General features: G+C 38.1%; 1 protein-coding gene across 12 annotated transcripts in view; it reads left to right on the forward strand.

Moving 5' to 3' along the window:
* Window positions 1–23783, forward strand: part of LOC101886435 (inactive dipeptidyl peptidase 10) — a 124006-nt gene that overhangs the window by 47012 nt on the left and 53211 nt on the right. For 10 of the 12 annotated variants that reach the window (XR_012398643.1, XM_068216928.2, XM_073939255.1 and 7 more), the window contains 3 exons: window positions 1514–1609; window positions 11186–11280; window positions 13306–13377. Coding sequence is in view for 8 of the 12 variants with exons in the window: in XM_068216928.2 (XP_068073029.1) it covers window positions 1514–1609; window positions 11186–11280; window positions 13306–13377 (263 nt within the window). In the remaining 4 variants the exon portion in view is untranslated. Of the gene's footprint in view, window positions 1–1513; window positions 1610–5441; window positions 5524–11185; window positions 11281–13305; window positions 13378–23783 lie in introns of those variants that run through there. The other 2 variants (XM_073939252.1, XM_009297029.5) reach the window with 1 other exon arrangement.

The following is a 23783-nucleotide window of genomic DNA, read 5'->3' on the forward strand; positions in this document are numbered from 1 at the left end:
TCAGTTAGCTACAAAACAAACCACTGTTGCCCAATAACTTGCTTCAGGGTGTCTGTGTTGTCTTAAGTTTCAACATAGGCTCATTCTAAAAACGTAGCCCTATATACATTTCTGGAGATCGTGAATATATAGCCAGAGGTACGTAGGGCTGTATTTTCTCTTTAAAATTAATCTAAAAATGTGGTGAAAATCTGATGAAGGCTTTTCTTCTTCTGGATTGCAACACTGTCGGTTGGGTTTTGAGAAGTGGGTAGGCTGGTCAATCAGTGCTTTTGAAAGCACTATTGGTTGGGTTTGGGGAAGTAGATTGGTGGGTAAGTCTATCGGTCAGTCAGTCAGTCATTCAGTAAGTCAGTTAGTCAGTTGACAGTGGCCTCTAGTGGATTTACACGAGAAGAGCAGGCTCGAATGGCACTCGCGAGAGAAATTTGAGATCTCAAAAAGCGTACACATCGGCCTTTGGCGGATTTACATAAGAAAAGCAGGTGCGAATGGCATTTTTGAGAGAAATTTGAGAGCATATACAGCAGCTACTGGTGAATTCGCGAAAACAAAAACTGCAAGAAAATGGAGCTCCTGGAGTGTATTTGGCGCTTTCCAGAAATGTATAGAGGTACATTTTCAGAATGAGCCTGGGTTCCTTAAATTGCTGAAACAAAATTTTAGGCCTTAAAATTTTTTAAAATAACAGAAATATTGTGTTGTTGCTCTTGAATCATTTTAAACGGGTCTAAATTTTTCTATGTCCATGAAAAGCTACTCATTCAGGCCAAAAACTTCCAATCATTGAACTTTTTGTAAGTATTTTTGTATGTTATGTTGAAAAAGTGCAGTTCTAAAACCTGAGTTTGCTTGTTTTTACACATTATTTAAAATATGTGGATAAGAAATAACTAAATTATAATTGTTTTAGATGAGAACAATAAAACTCTTTTCTTTTTTATTAGAAAGAAATCTGTATAGTGTTTAGCCCCATATAAGTCTGAAATTTCATTAATAATGGCCTTTAAATGATTGTAAGAAGTCTTAGATTTGACTTTTTAAAACCTGCAGAAACCCTGTTGCTAAATTAACAGGCCTAGTTAAATAATATATATAGTAAAAAATATATAGTAAAATATTAAGTACCGTCATCATGGCAAAGACAAAACAAATTAATTATAAGAAACTAGTTATTGAAATTAGTATGTTTAAAATGTTTTGAAAAAAATATTCTCTCTTTCTAAACCACTTGGCTATTTGGAAAGAATCTATAAATCTGTTTACTTTAAAATAAGCTGAATCTATTATATGTGTAAGAATGTAATTAAAGAAGAATTACTGAGTGCATCTTTAAGAAATGCACATCTGCAGTGTGTGGAATCACTTTTCACATTGATGTTATTTTATTTTTCTTATTACATTTGCATTAGTAACATCAATATTACATTTTGTTAGACGATTTTTCATGTTGATATATTTTTCCTCAGGAGTTGTGTTTGTTCTTTACCGCCTGCCTGATCTTGTGTTTCAGATGAGTCCCATCTCCTACGGTTGTCTCGTCTCACTCTGGAGAACCTGGAGAGCGAGGATTTCCAAATTCACAACCCCTGTGCCACATGGCTAAGTGGTGAGAACTCAGATTGTATAAACTGTTTAAGTGAATGCTTTAGCTTCATTGATTTGCACATGAAAGCTCCTGGAGTGTAACAATTCAGTGTGTTAAAATGCAACAGGGGAGTGGTGTGTTTTTCTGCTAATAGCTAAAATATTCAATTTACTCCTTAATAAATGTGGTGTTAATTCAGGCTGCATTTCAGTTTACATTCAATTTTAATTGTACAACATGCAAGATTAAGATTAGTGGATCATAATATATCGAAAATGCAGTTTTAATGAGCCCATATTATACATGAAGTAGGGTCATATTTTGGTTGTAAGGGTCTCCAACAACAGTCTAATATGCATGCAATGTTAAAAAACACTTTCATGGTCATTATAATCTGCATTAATTTTTACCTAATTATCCCAGCGACTCCCATATGAATCGTCCAGTGATTAATTTGTTCCCAAACCCCTCCTTAGCCCGAAGCTAATCTGCGCTGATTGGACCGATGACAGTCTGTTGCGATTGGTCGATAGTGACTGTCTTCAGCGAGAGACAGAGTGAAATGCCCCGCAGCTAATCAAGATTTTAAAAGTAGTCACAGTGCATACACGCTTCATAGTGTAAGACGTGGAGTTTAGCTGCCAGTGGGTGAATGTAAATACAGACGATGGACTTGAAAATACAGGTGACTAACTATTTTACTGGCGAGGAGATCTCTTAGCTTGTCACACTCTGCTCTTTTCACACAGACACACACACACACACACTCACACACACACACACACACACACACACAACCCTCCTCCGGACGACAACGCGCGCGCACACACACACACACACACACACTTGAGTTACACTTGAGAAATGGAGAAAGAAACAGATCCTTGTCCTGACATGTCCATCAGTAGTCTTTACTGATTCTTCCTTTAACAAACGGCCGATCAAGTATTCTTTGTATCATGTAGTTTCCAGAAGCACTCAAACTGCTCAAGGCTGGACTAATGCTGAGGTTTCATCTTTGGGTAGAGACTCAATAATATCCATCTGCAGTGTGACTTCAATCGACCGGCATGTTTGTGTGTATGTGTGTGTGTGTGTTTTTTTTTTTCTGTGTTAGAGGGCGGGGCCGCAGGTTTCAAATCTCCCGGGTTTGCCCGTGCAACTACTTGGTTTTGTTATTACGTCATGGCGAAACACCTAATGACTAGTTATCAAGGCGACTCGTTTGAAGCACTATGAGTCGACTCTTTTATAGATGAATCAACAGTTTTAAACACCGTACACTTACAGATTTAAGCCTTAACTGGATATTTCACTTTACTTAGAGCTGTGTTACACACTACATGGAGGGGAATTTTCAAAAAACCATAATATGGGCTCTTAAAGAGGTGCCTGGATGGTAAAATAATTCAAGTTTAAAAGTCTTGTGGAGCACCTTTTGTTGTTTCTCTTTTCTATTCTATTCAGTTTGTTTATACACCGATAATCTACAGCTATATGACATGATGTACTTTTTCAAAAGGTGATTCCTGTTTTATATATATATATATATATATATATATATATATATATATATATATATATATATATATATATATATATATTTATGTGTTTACTTTTGATTTTGCTTTAATAGCAAGGAATGTAAGGCTAAATCTGCCTTGGCTTTATTTAAATATAAAAATTTAAAAGTGCAAAGTGTAAAATATAAACAAAACTATATTAGGGATTAGGGCAGCACGGTGGCGCAGTGGGTAGCACAAAAACTGTCCAGCAAACACACACACACACACAAATTATTCACAGTTTCTGCACTTTTAAGTAGTTGGAGCGATGTAAATACTCGCGCTCGCCTCCCTCGCCATAGTAAGCTACCATGACATAGCGCATATGAGATAAATGACATCAGAACATAATAACCACTTACGATAATTACTGAATCGATACCGAATTGTCCGCATCTGCATCAAGGTGCACAGAAGAAACATTTAATTTTGACACCCCTAATGGGGTTTGAGTCCGATGAAGAACGATTCCAGAATGCAGCTTAGACAAAAACAGAAGCCAAAAAATAAAAGTAAATAACAGGGTGAGAATGTGGTAAAATCTGAAAACATGGTAAAAATAAGGCTGTTACGAACCGCAACGTTTTGCTGCGTGTATGTTCTTTCTGTCTCTCTCTCTTTCTCTCTCTCTCTGTACCGCCCCTGTCATTTTCTCAGGTACCGCCTACTTTGGAGCACTATTGGCTGACAGGACTGCCAATCCTAATCAACCATGTGACGATGACTTCTCTCTCTGCCAATCGCGTTCGTTGCAGAGCCCTTTAAAAACGGAAGCGGCAACGGGGAGAGATCAGCTGTTGTTGTTTTGGCGTGTTGTCTGTTTGGTGGTGTCCGTGTGCGTTGTCGCTATTACTGATGTGTGCTTTGATTGAGATTTATTGATGTTGACTTTGAGTGAGTAACTGATGACTTTGAGTGAGATTTGTTTGAGAGTTCTGACGTGTGTTGCTACATCTATAGCCCGCTAATGCTCCATTCAAAACCTTCTGTGATTTGACAAGGGAGATCTGGAACAACATAGTAAGTCACGTGACATACATATTTGCACGCAGGATTATTGATGTATAGACACACTAGTTAGCGAAGTGCGCTAATTTTGTATTTTTATTTATTAGTTAGAGTAAGTTCAGGGCGCTTTGCGCTGAAGACTTTTCTTTTCATATTGTTATTTTCCTATTTAGTGGATTGGGGAGGAGATTAAGGGAATGTTTTTGTTATATTTATTTCTTTGATTTCCATGCGCAAACTTCAGTTCCCTCTCCTATTTGTCTTGGTTCTTTTCAAATTTATCTTATGGTTTGTAAATATTGTAAATAATGTGGGAGCAATAAATCTTTTGCGGTGCTAATTTGTTGTTTGGTGTTTTCTTTTGCCATTTTTCAACATCAGTTTATACTTTGGTCATCTTTATGTTACTCCTTTTAATACCCTAGACAAATTGCCATCAAGGATCGTAACATGAAATGGGGCCTCGTCCCGGATATTTATCTGAGACATTAAATAAGATCAATTAAGGTAAGATAAAATAAATCATCTGGAATAAATTGAATTCATCAAGAAAATAATTTTTGAAAAGTAATTTTTGAAATTAATATTTCTTAAATTTATCAGATGATAATCTTTGAAAAAATGACCAAAGAAAAGCTGTGTTGATGGCAACAGAAATTGCTGTATAGTAGTTGACATTTAGGTAAGTTGCAGAAGTAGCAGTTTGCAGCACTTTTTGAGCACGCGACACTTTAATTTAAAATGTTCAGTTTAGAGGAATTTGTTAAGAGTCCTTCATTGGAGCTGCTTGACGTTTGTCGGAAACAAGACTTGTTTTTGATTGCTGATCATTTTAAACTGGTAGTTAACAGACAGGATCGTAAAGCTGAAATTAAGCAAAAGTTAACAGAGCAGTTGGTTGAGCTTAATGTTCTTATCACGCCAAATATTGAAATGGATGAGACGGCTGATCATGCAAGCCCTGTTGATGAGGTGGTGACTTCTTTAGATATGGGAGATCAGAACGTGTGTAGTGGCAGTACAGATGCAGAAGCAGGGGTGGAGGCCGCTGTTGATACGAATGTTGGTTTGCCACCGTTTGAACCGTTCTCCCCATTCTCCATAGGTTCACGAGATGATGCGCGACTGAAAGTTCGCATGGCACGTCTTTATTATGATGCGCAAGAGCACACCCGTCGGGCTGAAATTGACTTGCGTTTGCAGATACGCAGACTCGAAATCGAGGCTGATACGCAGGTGAGACTGCGCCAGCTCGAGTTGGACGCTTCAAAGAAGGCTGCGGAGGCTATTCAGCCAGTTCCAGCTTCTTCCTCTTCTTCATATGTATCTCCGGTGTCGACTTCATCCACTTCAAGTTTTGACGTGAGTAAGCACATTGCGCTTGTTCCACAATTCAGAGAATCTGAAGTTGATTCTTATTTTAATGCGTTTGAATGCATTGCGACTTCATTGCACTGGCCACCTGAGTTCTGGTCTTTGTTACTGCAATGTAAACTTGTAGGCAAGGCTATGGAAGTTTATTCTACTTTATCACTTGAAGAGAGTTTAAAGTATGATTCAGTTAAATCAGCAATACTTCGTGCATACGAATTAGTTCCCGAAGCTTATAGACAGAAGTTTAGGACGCATAGGAAAACTTCTAATCAAACTTTTGTGGAGTTTGCTAGAGAAAAGGGCACGCTTTTTGATAAATGGTGTGTAGCTAGTGATGTGGCAGATTTTAAATCACTGCGTGAGCTTGTTCTTTTAGAGGAGTTCAAGAATTGTTTGCCTGAGAAAGTGGTAGTTTATCTTAACGAACAAAAGGTAAATTCATTGTCACATGCCGCTGTTCTCTCTGATGAATTCATTTTAACTCACAAGAACGTATTTGTTCACTCACGTGTGGAGAATGCACCTGCCGTTCCAATTTTATCTAACACACAGTTTGTGCGCTCGAAAAATAATGCACCAAGAGTTGGCGATGAACGTAACTGTTACTATTGCCATGTAAAAGGTCATGTAATAGTTGACTGCCCCCGACTTAAACGAAAACAACAATCACAAGCTAAACCTGTAGGTTTTGTAAAGACTTTTAATCAGAGTGTGGCTGAAATCTCAAAAGATAAGGTGGAGGAGACGTTCCGTCCTTTTATTCTTAAGGGGTTTATTTCTCTGACTGGTCGTGATGAGGATCAAAAGGAAATCACAATGCTTCGTGATACAGGCTCAATGCAAAGTTTTATTGTTGAAAGTGTGATCAAATTTTCTGATGAGACGTCATGTCATTCTAGTGTAGTAGTGCAAGGAATTGAAATGGGATGTGTAAAGAGACCTTTGCATAATCTGCATTTAAAAAGTGATCTATGTTCTGGACTTGTCCGTGTTGCAGTTTGTTCTTCACTGCCTATGAAAGGGGTAGATTTTATCCTGGGCAATGATTTAGCCGGAGGAAAAGTCATGCCGTTATTAGAAGTTCTGGATGAACCGACAGAATGCACATCTGATGAGGTGGGTGAAGCCTATCCTCATGTTTTTCCTGTGTGCGCTGTCACTCGTGCGCAGTCGCGCAAAGAGATTGAATTGAATGACTCTTTCTTTCCTTCTGTTGTAAATGGAGAGGAAAATTTGAACTTTGAGAAAAAGAAACCAGAAAAGGTGAGGATTTTGCATGATGTAACTGACAAGAATTCATTGCATTTAAAGATCACACGAGAAAAATTGATCACTGCACAGAAAGAAGACAAAACATTGACTACACTTTTTAATGCTGCAATTTCACTTGATTTGGCCAAAACAAAACAAAGCGCTTACATTTTAGACAACGACTTGTTAATGCGTAAGTGGTGTTCGTCACCTGACAAGGAAGAATTGGATGCTTTTTATCAGATTGTTGTTCCTGCCCCATATCGCCCACATGTGTTATGCTTGGCACATGATCATCCACTTTCGGGTCATCTGGGTGTAAGGAAAACTTACAATCGGATTTTAAAACACTTTTTCTGGCCTGGATTAAAAAGTGATGTAACTCGTTATTGCCGTTCTTGCCATGTTTGTCAAATTGCGGGAAAACCAAATCAGGTTGTTCCACCAGCACCGTTAAAACCCATACCTGTTCTTGGCGATCCATTCGAACATGTCCTTATTGACTGTGTAGGTCCGTTTAAAAAGTCCAAAAGTGGTAATCAATTTCTGCTCACAGTGATGTGTTTAGCCACTCGATTTCCTGAAGCAATTCCTTTGAGAAAAGTCACTGCACCTGTTGTTGTTAAGGCATTAGTTAAGTTTTTCTCGACTTTTGGTTTGCCTAAAATAGTGCAAAGTGACCAGGGCACTAATTTCATGTCCAAGCTTTTCAAACAGGTCATGGAAAATTTAGGAATCACACATCGCACCTCCAGTGCTTACCATCCAGAAAGCCAAGGAGCTCTGGAGCGTTTTCACCAAACTTTGAAGTCGATGTTACGGAAATATTGCATGCAGACTGGTAATGAGTGGGATGAAGGTATTCCAATGCTGATGTTCGCGATTAGAGAGAGTGTTCAGGAGTCACTCGGCTTTAGCCCAGCTGAGTTGGTCTATGGATACCAATTGCGCGGACCTTTGAAGGTTCTAAAAGATCAAATTCTGGAAACTGACAATTCAAAAACGAATGTTTTAGAGTACGTAACAAAGTTTCGAGCAAGGTTGCAGACCGCTTGTTCAATTGCTAGAGATTCACTTGCCCGTGCGCAAAAAGAAATGAAACGAACATTTGACAAAAAGGCAGTTGCGCGTTCTTTTAAGCCTGGTGACGCAGTTCTTGTTTTTATGCCTATACCTGGTTCTTCACTGTCAGCTAAATTTTTCGGACCGTACGAAGTGAAAGAAAAATTGAGCGAGACTAATTATGTGATCTGTACACCCGACCGAAGACGAAAAACCCGCACTTGTCATGTGAATATGCTTAAACTTTATCATTCGAGGGCACAGGATGATGCTGAGAAAATGACGGATAATGCTGTTATTTCTGTTGTGGCTGTGACAGAAAATCCTGTTGATGCTGATGAAGATGGGCTTATGTTTCCAAGTATTTCTCAGTCTACCGTGAGTTTGTCTAATTCTGAGATTTTAAAAGATCTTGATTCACATTTTAAAAACTTGACTGTTGATCAGAAACGCGATCTTGTGACATTAATTTCTGAATTTAAGTGTCTGTTTAATGATGTGCCAACACTCACAAATGTCATTCAACATGACATTGATGTCAAAGATGCTCGTCCAGTCCGACAGCACGCTTACAGAGTAAATTCTGTGAAACATTCAGTTATGCAACAAGAGGTTGACTATTTGCTGGATAATGGTCTTGCTAAGCCTAGCTCTAGTCCATGGAGTTCTCCATGTATTTTAGTGCCAAAATCTGATGGTTCTTTTAGATTCTGCACAGATTTTAGAAAAGTGAATGCACTAACGGTTCCTGACAACTATCCACTTCCTAGAATGGAGGATTGTGTTGACAATGTAGGATATGCCAACTTTGTGAGTAAATTAGACATGCTGAAAGGTTATTGGCAAATACCACTTTCGTCTAGAGCATCTGATATTGCTGCTTTTATCACTCCAGATGCGTTTGCACAATATACGGCCATGGCGTTCGGACTGCGAAACGCACCTGCTACCTTTCAGAGGTTAGTAAACACCGTTTTAGCCGGTATTCCTAATTGTAGCGCTTACTTGGATGATGTTGTTGTTTATTCCAGAGATTGGAGTGAACATTTGAAGTCATTACGTGATGTATTTCAACGTTTTGCAAGTGCTTCATTGACCCTTAACTTAACAAAATGTGAGTTTGGTCAGGCGAAGGTGACTTATTTGGGAAAAGAAGTGGGACATGGTCAAGTTCGACCTGTGGAAGCGAAAGTTGAGGCTATATCTGAGTTCCCAGTTCCTACGACACGGCGTGAACTACGAAGATTTCTCGGAATTGCTGGTTATTATCGCAGCTTCTGTAGAAATTTCTCATCTGTGGTTAGTCCATTAACTTCACTCTTAAGCCCTTCTAAATCGTTTGTGTGGGATGAAAAATGCCAATATGCATTTGAGAGTGTGAAAACACTGTTGAGTAGTTCACCAGTTCTTGCAGCCCCTGATTTAAATCGTCCATTCAAACTTGAGGTTGATGCAAGTAATGTTGGCGCTGGTGCTGTGTTACTGCAAGATGATGAGCAGGGTATAGCTCACCCGGTGAGTTATTTTTCGAGGAAGTTTAACAAGAATCAGTTAAACTATTCTGTGATTGAAAAGGAGACACTTGCTTTAATTTTTGCTTTGCAACACTTTGAAGTATATGTTGGATGTAGTGTACAACCTTTGATAGTTTTTACGGATCATAGTCCACTGACATTTCTTTCAAAGTTGTATAATCACAATCAGAGATTGACACGGTGGTCACTCTTCTTGCAAAGTTACAACCTGGATATTAGGCACAAGAAGGGAGTTGAGAATATTCTAGCGGATGCACTGTCACGAGTATAAACTTTTTTTTGTTTGTTTTGAAAAAGAGTTTATTCTTAAGTGGGGGAGTGTTACGAACCGCAACGTTTTGCTGCGTGTATGTTCTTTCTGTCTCTCTCTCTTTCTCTCTCTCTCTGTACCGCCCCTGTCATTTTCTCAGGTACCGCCTACTTTGGAGCACTATTGGCTGACAGGACTGCCAATCCTAATCAACCATGTGACGATGACTTCTCTCTCTGCCAATCGCGTTCGTTGCAGAGCCCTTTAAAAACGGAAGCGGCAACGGGGAGAGATCAGCTGTTGTTGTTTTGGCGTGTTGTCTGTTTGGTGGTGTCCGTGTGCGTTGTCGCTATTACTGATGTGTGCTTTGATTGAGATTTATTGATGTTGACTTTGAGTGAGTAACTGATGACTTTGAGTGAGATTTGTTTGAGAGTTCTGACGTGTGTTGCTACATCTATAGCCCGCTAATGCTCCATTCAAAACCTTCTGTGATTTGACAAGGGAGATCTGGAACAACATAGTAAGTCACGTGACATACATATTTGCACGCAGGATTATTGATGTATAGACACACTAGTTAGCGAAGTGCGCTAATTTTGTATTTTTATTTATTAGTTAGAGTAAGTTCAGGGCGCTTTGCGCTGAAGACTTTTCTTTTCATATTGTTATTTTCCTATTTAGTGGATTGGGGAGGAGATTAAGGGAATGTTTTTGTTATATTTATTTCTTTGATTTCCATGCGCAAACTTCAGTTCCCTCTCCTATTTGTCTTGGTTCTTTTCAAATTTATCTTATGGTTTGTAAATATTGTAAATAATGTGGGAGCAATAAATCTTTTGCGGTGCTAATTTGTTGTTTGGTGTTTTCTTTTGCCATTTTTCAACATCAGTTTATACTTTGGTCATCTTTATGTTACTCCTTTTAATACCCTAGACAAATTGCCATCAAGGATCGTAACAAAGGCAAAGGCTTTTCTTTTTCTGAATTGCTTTTTAAAACTGTTGGTTGGGTTTAGGGAAGGCGCTGGGCAGGTCAATTAGTGATTTTGAAAACATTATTGGTTGGGTCAGTCATTCATTCATTCAGTCAGTCAGTCAGTCAGTCAGTCAGTCAGTCAGTCAGTCAGTCAGTCAGTCAGTCAGTCAGTCAGTCAGTCAGTCATTCAGTCAGTCAGTCAGTCAGTCAGTCTGTCAGTCTGTCAGTCAGTCAGTCAGTCAGTCATTCAGTCAGTCAGTCAGTCAGTCAGTCGACAGCAGCCTCTGGTGGATTTACGTGAGAACAGCAGACGTGAACGACACTTGCAAGAAATTTGAGACCTCAAAAAGCGTACACAGCAGCCTCTGGTGGAACAAAACTGCAAAAAAGTACCTCCTAGGACGTATTTGGCACTGTCCAGGAATGTATATAGCAGTACATTTTTAGAATAAGCCTGAGTTGCAATTTTGTGAGCTAATATATTAATAAATTAATTTTGTGACCCAACACTGGCCTATGTTCAGGTCTGTCTGAAGCTCAGCTATTAAATGCTCAATTTGTTTTTGTTTTACAGAGCATGAAGTGTCACTGTGCACCCAGGAAGGTCATGTTTTAATTCACAATCTCAGCACCAATCTCACAACCACGCTATTGGACAACAGCACCCTGGTGAGTGCACACTTACACATGCATGCACTCACATAAAAACCAGTAAGATAGTAAATAATGGCCATGCAGACACACACATACAGTCTGATTTTTATCCCAAACCACCTGCATAGAGCAGCTCTCTAGAGAATTACAACCCCCTTGAGGCATGAGAGCAGGACAAGACATACAACTCCATTAGCTCCATTTTCATGAAGCCTGACAAATGGGTCAGTCCATAGAGCAAGGCTATGCACTGGTAGACAGGCGTCTTTAAAGAAAGCACAGCTAAAAATGAGCAAAGAGAATTCGCAAAGAGCGTTTCGGCTTCCGAGGCTCTGGCAGTTAATGCTGCATCTTTTATTCCAGCTTTCTTCCCAGTTGATCCCATAGCATGTGTGTTCAAAGAGACTGTTTCAGCAGGGCCACCCTTTGAACGGTGACAGTGAGAAACATATATAGGTCATTGCCTCAGATGTTTAATGCAATGTTGTCGAGATGGCAGATACTTCTGCTCTACAGCTCCTCCTACACTGTCAACACTGTTACTCTCGTCTTATTGGCTACAACAGCATTTATTTACCAAAATGCAATTTCTGCAGTCTTGGTTTGTAAATGATGGGGTTATAGAAAGAAGAATTCAAGTTGTGGAATTATTTAATATGGATGTAAACGCACACTGGGGTACCACAAGGCACAATACTTGGTCCCTTCCTTTTTACATTATGTTCCTTTTTTGATCACCAGCCACTGTGGCTAGTGGATTTCCAACATTACTATCCACTCGCCATTTTTACTAGCCACAATTTTGTTGTTGGGAAAATATGTTTCATATGCATAAATTTGACTTTGACTTGCCAAAATTACTGGATTTAGATTTTTTTTCCTGCTTTTCTTTCCTTGTGCAAACACAATTATATTTGTCAGTCATGCTGCTTCTTGATTCTGAGATCATATTTGCTAGAATATTGGGCCATGCTTGTTGTCGAACACTGATTTTTAAAAAACTACAATCAAAAATATTTTTAATCAGCTTGAGTGGCTAGTGGGGGTGTCTATCTAACTCGTGACTAACAGTGCGGTTTGGCAGGTGATAATGTCAAGCCCTTGGTACAGCTATAAATAGTTATATATATAAAAATGTCAATGGTACACAACAATTACGAGTTCTCTAGGTAAACTAACAGATTCTATCCGATATAAAAAAAAATTGATGAATAACTTTCTATTACTAAATTCACAAAAAAACTGTGGTCTTGCTTATTAGACAAAAAAAAATACTTAGAAAAAAACTAGAATATTGCTATAACTCTTTATGAATGTTCAGGGAAAATTCTCGTCATCAATCCAAAAATGTGGGGGTGATGTTGGATAGCAAGGACACATTTCACCTATCGCATAGCTCACCATTTGGGAGCAAATAGTGGGATAATTTCCTTTTTTTGAGTGAAGTATCCCTTTAAAACAATAAAACCTTGCACCAGAGTAAACATTCATTCATTCATTTTCTTTTCGGCCTAATGACTTTATTAATCAGGGGTCGCCACAGCAGAATTAACCGCTAACTTATCCAGCATATATTTTATGCAGCTGCAACCCAACACTGGGAAACATCCATACACACTCATTTACAAACACTACAGACAATTTAGCTTAACAATTCACCTATACCACATGTCTTTGGACTTGAGGGGGAAACCGGAGCATCCGGAAGTAACCCACGCAACCATGCCACCATGCTGCCCCAGAGTAAACAGTTAAATAATTAACTTAATTCCAAAATAAATAAGCTCTAATAATGTACAATAATAATCTTTTTTTAAATTAAAATAAGTGTTGGAAAATTACGATTGAATAATACATTGCATAAATATAAATATTAAAACGCCAATAAATAGGAAGCTATCATAGAATATAAAATATATAATAAACATTTCCATTTGAAAGTACATTGAACATTGTATTGCTTATTTTCTTACAAACAGATGGATGAGAGGAAAAATGGCCTTTTAAGATCATAAATGTTGTTTTGTTTTTCTGTTTTAGGATCTAAAGTCAATGAAGTTCCAGGTTTCTGCTGACAAGAGGTTCATCTTGATGGCGTATAATATCCAGCATGTAAGTAATATGAACAGAGAAACAAGTAATGAGAAGTAATCTTGTACATTACATGTGTCAGAAATTAGAATAATCTTTATATTGTTCTGGTTACTAATTTGTGCCATTGACACACAAATTCATGAACACATCTTAGCATAGTGGGGTCCACACATTATCCTTTATTGTTTTTTTAAATGCTGAACAAGCTATTTTTTCAGTTTTGATAATTTGGGCAGTACAATTTCATAATCCTTACCTTAAAGTTTATGTGAAATTAAAAATGTTAAATGTTTATTTTTCTAGTGTACATTGTAACAATTAATCCGTGCGGGTTAATCCATCTAAGATAATTGTTTAATCAGTCAGACCATTTGCTTCTACGTATTGGATTAGTAGTTGGAGAAAGTTGAATTCTGAGCGCCTACTATTCTGAGCTGACTACTAGGCTATCCGAAACATGCCTGGGCATGTTTCACCCCCATTTCCCGGTTTGTTTGACAAGTATGAGTTCTTCGAACCAGACCAGGAGCACTCAACTGAACCTCAGTTGACCCCCCACACCCCAGGTCTGGTTGGAAGAAGTGCGCCATACCTCAGGGATGATATGCTTGTAGTGTGAGTGCAATGTGCTCCTGAGCCTGAAGCTGAAGATGCAACGTCACTTTTAAGGGACTGTTTCATGTGGATATATTAATCATCTGTACTTTTTAATGAACACGAGCTGTCATAGTTTATTAAAGATACAAACCCCTCGCTGCACGTCAGCAGCCATCTTTAGCAAATCTCCTAGTACGTGCAGCACGAGGACTTTCATGGTAATTCATGATTGTCAAAAGTTTGGATCTGTTCAGCAGATGTCAATATTTGACTGCGTATCACTGCATCAATATTTGACTGCCTATCACTGCATCCCAAACAACTAAAAATAATACAAAACTCTAAAGCAATGTGTCCACTGTGCTGAGCAAGAGCTCTTCTCTGCCTGTTAAACTGAACAGGAGCATCATCAATGATGTAAGCATGCTCCGGCTCGGAAGGTAAAGATGCAGTGTGAGTGCAGGCCGTTGGGGGAGAGGGAAGGGGGGACAAGCATGCTATGGCTCAGTTCAACACAACCGTGGCTAGCGTGAGTATGCCCTGAGATAAAGGTGTTGTATGTAAGCTTTTGACTCTCTTTATCTGAAAAACAATGCTAAATCAATTATTCGACAAAGTGGAAAGGCACTGATGACAGGAAAGCTCTGCACAAACAACATCCACATGTTCACAAGACGGTAGGAAAGCCTATAGTATTATACGAAGTCAGACTGAACGTTTTGATTGGACAAAGTTTTTGGTTCTTTACTTCCGTAGATAATATAAATACATATACATACATTTAAATTTCTTAAAGGGACAGTTTACCACCCCCTAATTTATATAACACTATATTTACTCACTATTTACTCAAGTAGTTTATGTCTTTCGTCTATTGAACATAAAAGAAAATATTATGAAGAAAGCTGTAAACCTACGGAACCCCGGAAGGGAGGTAGTGGAGGAGAAAAAAATTGGCTGGGTGAAAAAAAAAATGGGTAAAAGAAAAAAATAGGTGGGAGGAAAATATATATTTCTAAGTTTTTGCGTTCTCTCGCAAAGTTTTGCGTTCCCTCGCAAAGATGTTTTGCGTTATCTCGCAAAGATGTTTTGCGTTATCTCGCAAAGATGTTTTGCATTCTCTCGCAAAACTGTTTCTCCACAAACACTTCCTGTTCACTGCACTCACGTAAACCCTCCCGTTTTTGCCGATATTCTCCCGTATTTTACCATTCTACCCCACTTTCTTTACATTACTGTGCGTCGATCGTCGACTTTCATATGCTACCTCTGAACCAGTGAATGTATAAGCGCTGACTGACAGACGCGCTCCATACAATAAACTGATCCCAGATCAGCGTCGTACACGAGGAGCGGGTGTATGTTTAAACAGACAAATACACTAATAATATGAAACATCTCCGTCCTGCATGTTTTATTTTAAACAGCTTATTTTCTCTTAAATGAGCACAAACAGTTTCTAAAGTAATGGACTGCTTTCATTATGTGCATTCTTACAGAGACACCTCTGTTATCAAACTAAAAAAAACATGAGATTCATTTGCTGCTCACTTGTTTGATAACAGAAGTGTCCCTTTAAATGGCGCGCAGAGACGCTGATCTGGGATCAGTTTATTGTACGAAGCGCATCTGTCAGTCAGCGTTTATACATGCATTCACTGGTTCAGAGGTTGTAAAGTGAAAGGCGAAGATTAGCGCACAGTAATGTAAAGAAAGTGGGGTAGAATGGTAAAATATGGGAGAATTTCGGCAAAAACGGGAGGGTTTACGTGAGTGCAGTGAACAGGAAGTGTTTGTGGAGAAACAGTTTTGCGAGAGAACGCAAAACATCTTCGCGAGGGAACGCAAAACTTTGCGAGGGAACGCAAAATATCTTTGCGAGGGAACTCAAAACTTTGCGAGAGAACTCAAAAACTTAGAAATATATATTTTCCTCCCACCCATTTTTTTCTTTCACCCATTTTTTTTTTCACCCAGCCAATTTTTTTCTCCTCCACTATGTCGTACTAACCTACCATTGGTTTTCAAAGAAGGTAAAACAAATACTATGGGAGTCGGTAGTAGGTTTACTGCTTTCTTCAGCTGTAACAGAAGAAAGAAAATCATAAAGGTTTGAAACAAGTAAAGCGTGAGTAAATGATGACAGAATACTAATTTTAAATCAACTATCCCTTTCATTTAATGAGTGCTAATGAGATGTGACTTTCAACCAGCATAACAAACAAATCACCCATACCCTGCCTTCATATAAAGACTTTAGGTTTTTGTAAATAAGATATTATTTAACTATTATTTACTTAGTAGAATTTAAAAAAATGTGTCCTCTGTGTAGCATATTTGTTTCCCCACACCGACAGCAACATCTGTCAGACATGTCATGCATGTATTGATGGCACAAGCATTTTTTTGTGCCGGTGTTAGGAGAGTGAACTACAGCTTTTATCTATCAGACCGAACAAAAACGCTTTCAGACCAGCAAGAGAGAACACTTAAGTCGTCTATAATTTCTGCAGCCTGTTCAACACCGAACACAGCTACGATGAACAGCAGACGTGGCAGGAATTGAATATTGAAACACAGAGGAGCTGAGCTGTATTGAAGGAATGAAGGAGGGTTACAGACAGGAAAAGGGAGAGATGGAAACGGAGGAGAGGAGCTGTTTGGCTCTGAATGGTAATGAGCATCACACAGGGGCGAGCCTTTGTGATTACAGAAGGTTTAGTAACAGCCAGCAAATAAACAACTTGTAGGCTATTTGTTTGAGCAACCACAGCAATCTGTAGTTCTTATCCCCCCGCCGAAGCTCCACTTCAGAAAATAATCATCTCTGCAGTTGTGTTCGCTCTTCTCAAAGGAGAACCACGGAGCAGGGCGTAGACATGAGGAGAAAAAAAAAGACAGGATAAAGAGGAAAAACAGGCAGTTGAAACACTGACAGTATAATCTAGACTTTCTCTCCTGCACTTGTTCTCTCTCTCTCTCTCTCTCTCTGTTTCTCTCTCTTTCCTTCTTTCTATGTCTCTTGTGCATATTGCTTTTTGTCACTCATTTACATGCGTTCTGTTTTATGGTTTTGTCTCAAAGCATATGCTAGAGTTGCAGTCTGTTCGATTGCATTTTTCATAAATAAAACCTGTTTTAGGACAATTTATAAATGGTTCGATTTGTTACATTAATTAAATGATAATTTAAGCACTTTATTTTTTCACGATAGATAGATAGATAGATAGATAGATAGATAGATAGATAGATAGATAGATAGATAGATAGATAGATAGATAGATAGATAGATAGATAGATAGATAGATAGATAGATAGATAGATAGATAGATAGATACGCACATACGCACATACAGACATATTTCACTTCTAGTTGATCATTTGGGATCAGAAGTGGCTTATATGAAAGGCAAAAGCCTCTAGATTATGCTTATTTTACCTAAACAAAGTATGATCATGCCTTGATTTCTAATTATTTAATTAGGACAGTAAGGTCTGACTTTGCTTTGACAAATTTATTGTCACGTAACAGAAATAATGTACAGTATAAAATATAAAGTCATGCTGCAGTGGAAAAAGAATAAATATTGTGTATGACTCCCATGAGCTTGGAGGACTGCATCCATACATCTTTGCAATGACTCAAATAACTTATTAATAAAGTCATGTGGAATGGCAAAGAAAGCGCTCTTGCAGGACTCCCATCATCAAAATTCTTTGGATTCATCTTCAATGTCTCCTCCTTCAACTTACCCCAGACATGCTCAATAAGGTTCATGTCTGGTGACTAGGCTGGCCAATCCTGGAGCACCTTGACCTTGTTTGCTTTATAGTGCAACAAAAAAAAGTCAAATAGCAACAGAGCACGATGAATTCTTGAAAAGAAGCGTGGTTTATTGATTATAACATATTGTAAGGATCGTTGTCAGTATGTTTTCATCCTCTTTAAAAGTTCAATTTCATTAGGACTAAAACAATAATTCATCATTTTACCATGTCATAACAACACTTAGCACCCTATATGTTTATTTATAAGCTCATAAATCTGCTCATGTAAATGTTCCCAACTACTATTCGAAAAGGGTTATAACACTAAAAGCTGATGTAATACAATGCAACAAATTCTCCTGTGGCAATTAAATAATGGCCAGTTTAAAAAAATTATATATTCATTGTACATTTTGCTATTGCTTTGCTTTACTGCAGGGAAAATTAGAATAAAATGTGATGCATTATCACAAAGAAAATGTCGCAATCCAAAAAAAATTGTAACATAATTCAAATTTTGTGTGTTTTTTTTATGTTGGATGCATTTTTATCATCTCCCAGGATTAATGCCAATCTGTGTGGTCACATCTGCAGGGAGACATGGATTTCTCTGTTAGTCCTCCACCTCCTCTAGTCACATCCATTATCTCTCCTGCTTTATCTCCCCCCACCCTTTTCACTATTTTCGAGATTATGTGCTGACTGTGGCGGTTTGCAACTGAACTGAGAGCAGCAGTGCTACACAGTAATCACACGGGGAGAAAAAGGAGGAGGAGGAGGGTATGGTGACTGAGAAAGACGAGGATTAAAAAGATGTGATCTGCAGGCGCCCTTAGATCATGCTGTCCAATCGAAATCAATCACAGAGACGGGATGAATGGGACGTGTGAATGTGTTCGGGGAGATTGAAAAGGAAACCCGGGAGATAGGAAAACTATAAAAGGGGACACCAGAATAGTGAGGTGAAATTGCAAGGGAAGGAAGAAATTGGAAAAGGGGAAAAAATGGAAGGAAAGCAAGTGTCACAATGGAAAAAAAAGGTGGAATGTAAATGTATTGAGAGAGTGAAATTGAAGCCGCAAAAGACAGCATGAGGGATGGCATGAGCTAAATCAGAAGATACAGAGATGGCAAGATGATGCAGGAAAAGCACAGAGCTGAGGGTGGTTTCGGAGATGGGGATAACTTAGTCAAAAACAAGACATCTGTCATCATTTACTCACTCTCATGTCACTCCAAACTTGCTTGACTTTCTTTCTTCTGCAGTGAAAAAAAAAAGGGGGCTTGTGAACTGAAATGACGCAAAGGCATCACAGAAGTAGTTCATATGACTCATACACTTTATTCCAAGTCATCTAAATTCATGTAATAGCTTTTTTTGTTTGGAACAGACAAGCATAAGAAGGTGTGAGTGAAATATCTATATCTATATGAGTTTATATATACTGTATCTATATATAATACCAGTTATATATATTATATATATTTAGGTTATCTATAGATAATACCTAGTGGTTAGCACTGTCAGCTCACAGCAAGAAGGTCGCTGGTTCGAGTACTGGCTGGGCCCGTTGGTAACTTGGTGGAGTTCGTATGTTCTCCGTGTTGGCGTAGGTGTTTTCAGAGAGCTCTGGTTTCAGTGTACAAAGCAAACACATGCGCTATAGGTGAATTAAATAAACTAAAATCTGTATAAGTGTGTATGGGTGTTTCCCAGTACTGGGTTGCAGCTGGAAGGGCATCTGCTGTGTAAAACATATGCTGGAATAGTTGGCAGTTTATTCCGCGGTGGCGACCCCTGACAGATAATAAGCGGAAGGAAAATGAATACATTTTTTCTTTTGTCTTTGGCATGATGACAGTACATAATATTTAACTAGTTATTTTCAAGATATTAGTGTTCAGCTTAAAGTGCAATTGAAAGGTTAAGGGTTAATTATGTCAACTAGGCAAGTTGTTAGTAAGTTACTGGCCAATAGTTGTTTGTTTTGTAGCCAATCAATAATTTTTATTACTATTATTATATATATATATATTTTTTTTTTTAAGTTCCCAGATTATGCAAGTTTCAATGTTCCAAATTTTGATTGCCAATCTTAGGCCAATTGTAATGGTTTGTTTTGGTTCAATTTGGAATTTCCCCAACCAATTGTAGAGACTGGGGGACCAGAGTAAGTGCTCCGACTTGGCCCCACCCCTGGTCCAAGAAAAATAATTTCTTAAGTGCGATGATATTATTGTTCCTAAAAAGTTTTGTTTTTAATATTATTTTAACAATCTGAAATTCGTTTCTTATTTGTAAATATTACAACTGAACATCAACATACATACATACCCATTAAAATCTAATCCTAAAATATCTGCTAATATAAATATGATTCCATAAAATCAGTAATTAAAAAAAAAATTATAATAATAAAATACAATGTGCCCCACTGCCCTCTGTTGTGACAACTAATCCCGTAATCTAATCTTTGACCGTCCTTCCTAACTTGCTCATTGATCAACTTAATTGAAAAAGGAACAAAGGAATGTTCATATTTATTGTACTTGCATAACGGTACCCTGTATCTTCAGCCAGAATTCATCAGCTCATACTCCAAAGACAGCACATGTGAACAATCAGATAAAATCTTTTTGGCTTGTTGGATTATGCACAACTCAAAGATATCTTTTAGCGAACGAAGTGTCTTGATTCCTTTGATTTTTCCTGCCACTCTCATCAGGTTATTTAGTAAATAACTATAATTAGTTATAAAAGTAAAATAAAAACGTCATATAAGTGCATACAGAACATCAACATATAAACAAAGTGTTAAAAGGAAAATGTCATATATACAGATTATCAATAAACAAAGAGTTTATAAGGAAAGTGGGTAGCATGATCACCTGATGGTAAGAAGGCCGCTGGTTTGAGCCTCGGCTGGATCATGTGGCATTTCTGTGTGGAGTTTGCATGTTCTCCCCGTGTTGGCGTGGGTTTTTTCCGGGTGCTCCGGTTTCCCTCACAGGTCCAAAGATGTGCACTATAGGTGAATTGGGTAAGCTAAATTGTCCGTAGTGTATGTGTGTAAGTGAGTGTGTATGAATGTTGCAGCTGGAAGACCCCAGATTATTAAAGGGACTAAGCCAAAAAGAAAATAAATTAATGAATGAATGAATAAAATAGGGGAGGGGGAGTGTTGCAAATATAGCCATTATTATTTTCTTCTTTCTTATTATGTTTATCTCAACCATTAAAAGTTTTTATTTCAGCCAAACTAAAAGAAAGAAGACTTTCTCCAGAACAAAACAATATTATAGGAAATACTGTGTGAATGCTCTGCTCTGTTAATATTTGAAAAATAATTTAAATATTTTTTTAATAAGGAACCGATAATTATTAATTAATAATTAATTTAGCATGTTCATAAGACTCCATTGGAGAAGCAGCAGTCTGATTTATCTTTTTAATTAACCGGTTGATCTGGTGTTTGCAAAAAGTCTGGTCTGTGATTCCCTAAAGCATACTACACTTGAATTGTAGATACTATTGGCACTAGTGGTATCTATGATCTACTTAGGCATTCAATGCTTTTGGGAAACAGAGCCTTTAATGATGTGTTCATGAATCAGGCTGATTTGATTTTCTCACCAAACTCAGTGACTCAATGGTCCAGTCACAGTAGTTAACAGCTCACTGGAGGGGAAAATTAGCAGTAAAAACTTCATAAATGTTGGTCTTTTCCTACAAAAAGCTACCTGAAGACTTCAAAGCACTCAAGTCTTTAGATCAGAGATGAAAAGGGGTTTTCAAGTATCAAAACAGTGAAAGCATATCACTGCCATAATTGATTTTCATGTATCAGAAAGTGTGTATTTGTTTAATTTATATTATGTTCAAGGCAAATAATAAATTCTTTTTCATGATTTATACAAAAATGTCAGTCAGTGTAACAATAGTGTACATACAAAAAATGGCTTAAGCGTGTTTAGAACAAGAATCATTCATCAATATTTTTTAAGGATCCCAGTGTAAATTTTAAATCTTTATATTATATACAAAAGGGTTGTCACTGTGGCACAGTGGGTAGCACTATCACCTCACAGCAAGAAGGTCGCTGGTTCAACCGTCAGATTGGACAATTGGGATTACCGTTTGTATGTTCTCCCCATGTTCGTGTGAGTTTCCTCCGGGTGCTCCGGTTTCCTCCACAGTCCAAAGACATGTGGTATAGGTGAATTTAATTAGCTAAATCGGCAGTAGTGTATGTGAGTGTGTGCAAGACTGTGTGGGTGTTTTCCAGTGTTGGGTTGCAGTTGGAAGGGCATCCGCTGCATAAAAGATGTGCTGGATGAGTTGGCGGTTCATTCCGCTGTGGCGACCCCTAAATAAATAAGGGGACTAAGCCTTTAGAAGGACTTAGGAAAATGAATGAACCAAACAGTCAAACACCTTGGCTTGGGTGGTAAAGGGACTTAAACATATTCACTGATGCTCTTGAAGTTCCCGGATGAGCCTGTAATGTAATGTGTATTTAAGTAAAGCAAATCGCTTTACAATCATGAGGGGAGGTGCTACACACCAGTGTGTCCAGTTGGATGATGCAACGGCAGCCACAGGACAATGGCACCAGTGCGCTCACCACACACCAGCTATTGAGGGGTGGAGAGACAGTGATAGAGCCAATTCAGTGGATGGGGATGATTGGGAGGCCATAATGGGTAAGGGAATTTGGCCAGGACACCCCTTATCTTTACGAGAAGTGAAGGTTGAGCGCCCCCTGCTGGCCTCTCTAACACCACTTTCAACATCAACATTAGTTTTCCCATGTGGTCTACCATCCAGGCTCAGCCCTGCTTAGCTTCATTGAGTAACTGGTCTTAGGCAGCAGGGTGATATGGTTGTGAGCCTGTGACATTCAGCAGTTGTTATCTCGGCATAACATAGCTTGGAATATCGCAACTGACCAATCAGAATCGAGTATTCCAGACAAGTTAACAAGAACTAACAATGAATGACATTATTTTCACCAACATTAACAAATATGAATAAACTGTTGAACTTTTCGGTATTAGTTTATATTAGATACATTAACTAGTACAAAGTTACTGTAAATTGTCACATGTAAACTATATTATCGACCTGATCTAATTTGTAAAATAGGACTATAATTAATTTAGTTAATACAGACATTAACATCTTTTTGTTTGTTTGTGAAGCTGCTTTGAAACAATGTGAGTTGTGAAAAGTGCCTCATAACAAATGTGTGACATGTTAATATCTTTTAATCAACACTTATTCAACACAAAAAGAAAATATTTTATAAACATCTTCAGAAAAAGCAAGTCACACAGATTTGAAACGACATGGGGATGAGTACATGATTACAGATAGTACACATTTTTGGGAGAAAAATCCTCTTTTAAGGAAGGAAGGAAGTCAAGGTGAGGGAAAATAAAGCTAAGACGTCTACAGGGATTCAGAAATGAAGAGGTACGCTTTTGTGTGAACCAGGGCAACCTCAAGCGCAGAGGAAGATGTGTTGTGATGTACATGAAATGAAAGATTTTACAGTCGGAATCCGCACTACTGAGAGAAGAAAAGCGAATGAATGGAGAGAGAGAGAAAAAAAGGAAAAGGCAGGCAGGAAGGCAAACTAGGGCAGATCTTGCACTTTTGGCAGTGTGAATTGTGTGGGCATCAAAACCACGCTGAGTATTATTGAGCAAATTAGTGCATTTACTATGCCAGCGTCACAATCATGCAGATTCCCATGTTGGCAATATCTTTTTCCCCCACCGTTTATCTTATGGATATTCATTTTGTGAATTCTTGCAAAAAGAGGATTTCTGACTCTCAGCAGGAATCCACAATCTCTTTTCCTATAATCAACACACACAGTCTTGCGCTCAGAGAAAAATATGCTAAACTAGACACTAAAATAGAAAACATTGTAATTTCAACGTGCCAACAAAAACTTGCTTTGTGTTTTCAATATTGTTTTTTGTTACATTATAATATGTTATGTATATTTTATTATATTATATTAAATTATATTATTATATTATATTATATT

The sequence above is a fragment of the Danio rerio genome, chromosome 23 (assembly GCF_049306965.1).
Source record: "Danio rerio strain Tuebingen ecotype United States chromosome 23, GRCz12tu, whole genome shotgun sequence".
In the NCBI taxonomy this organism is placed as follows: Eukaryota; Metazoa; Chordata; class Actinopteri; order Cypriniformes; family Danionidae; genus Danio; species Danio rerio.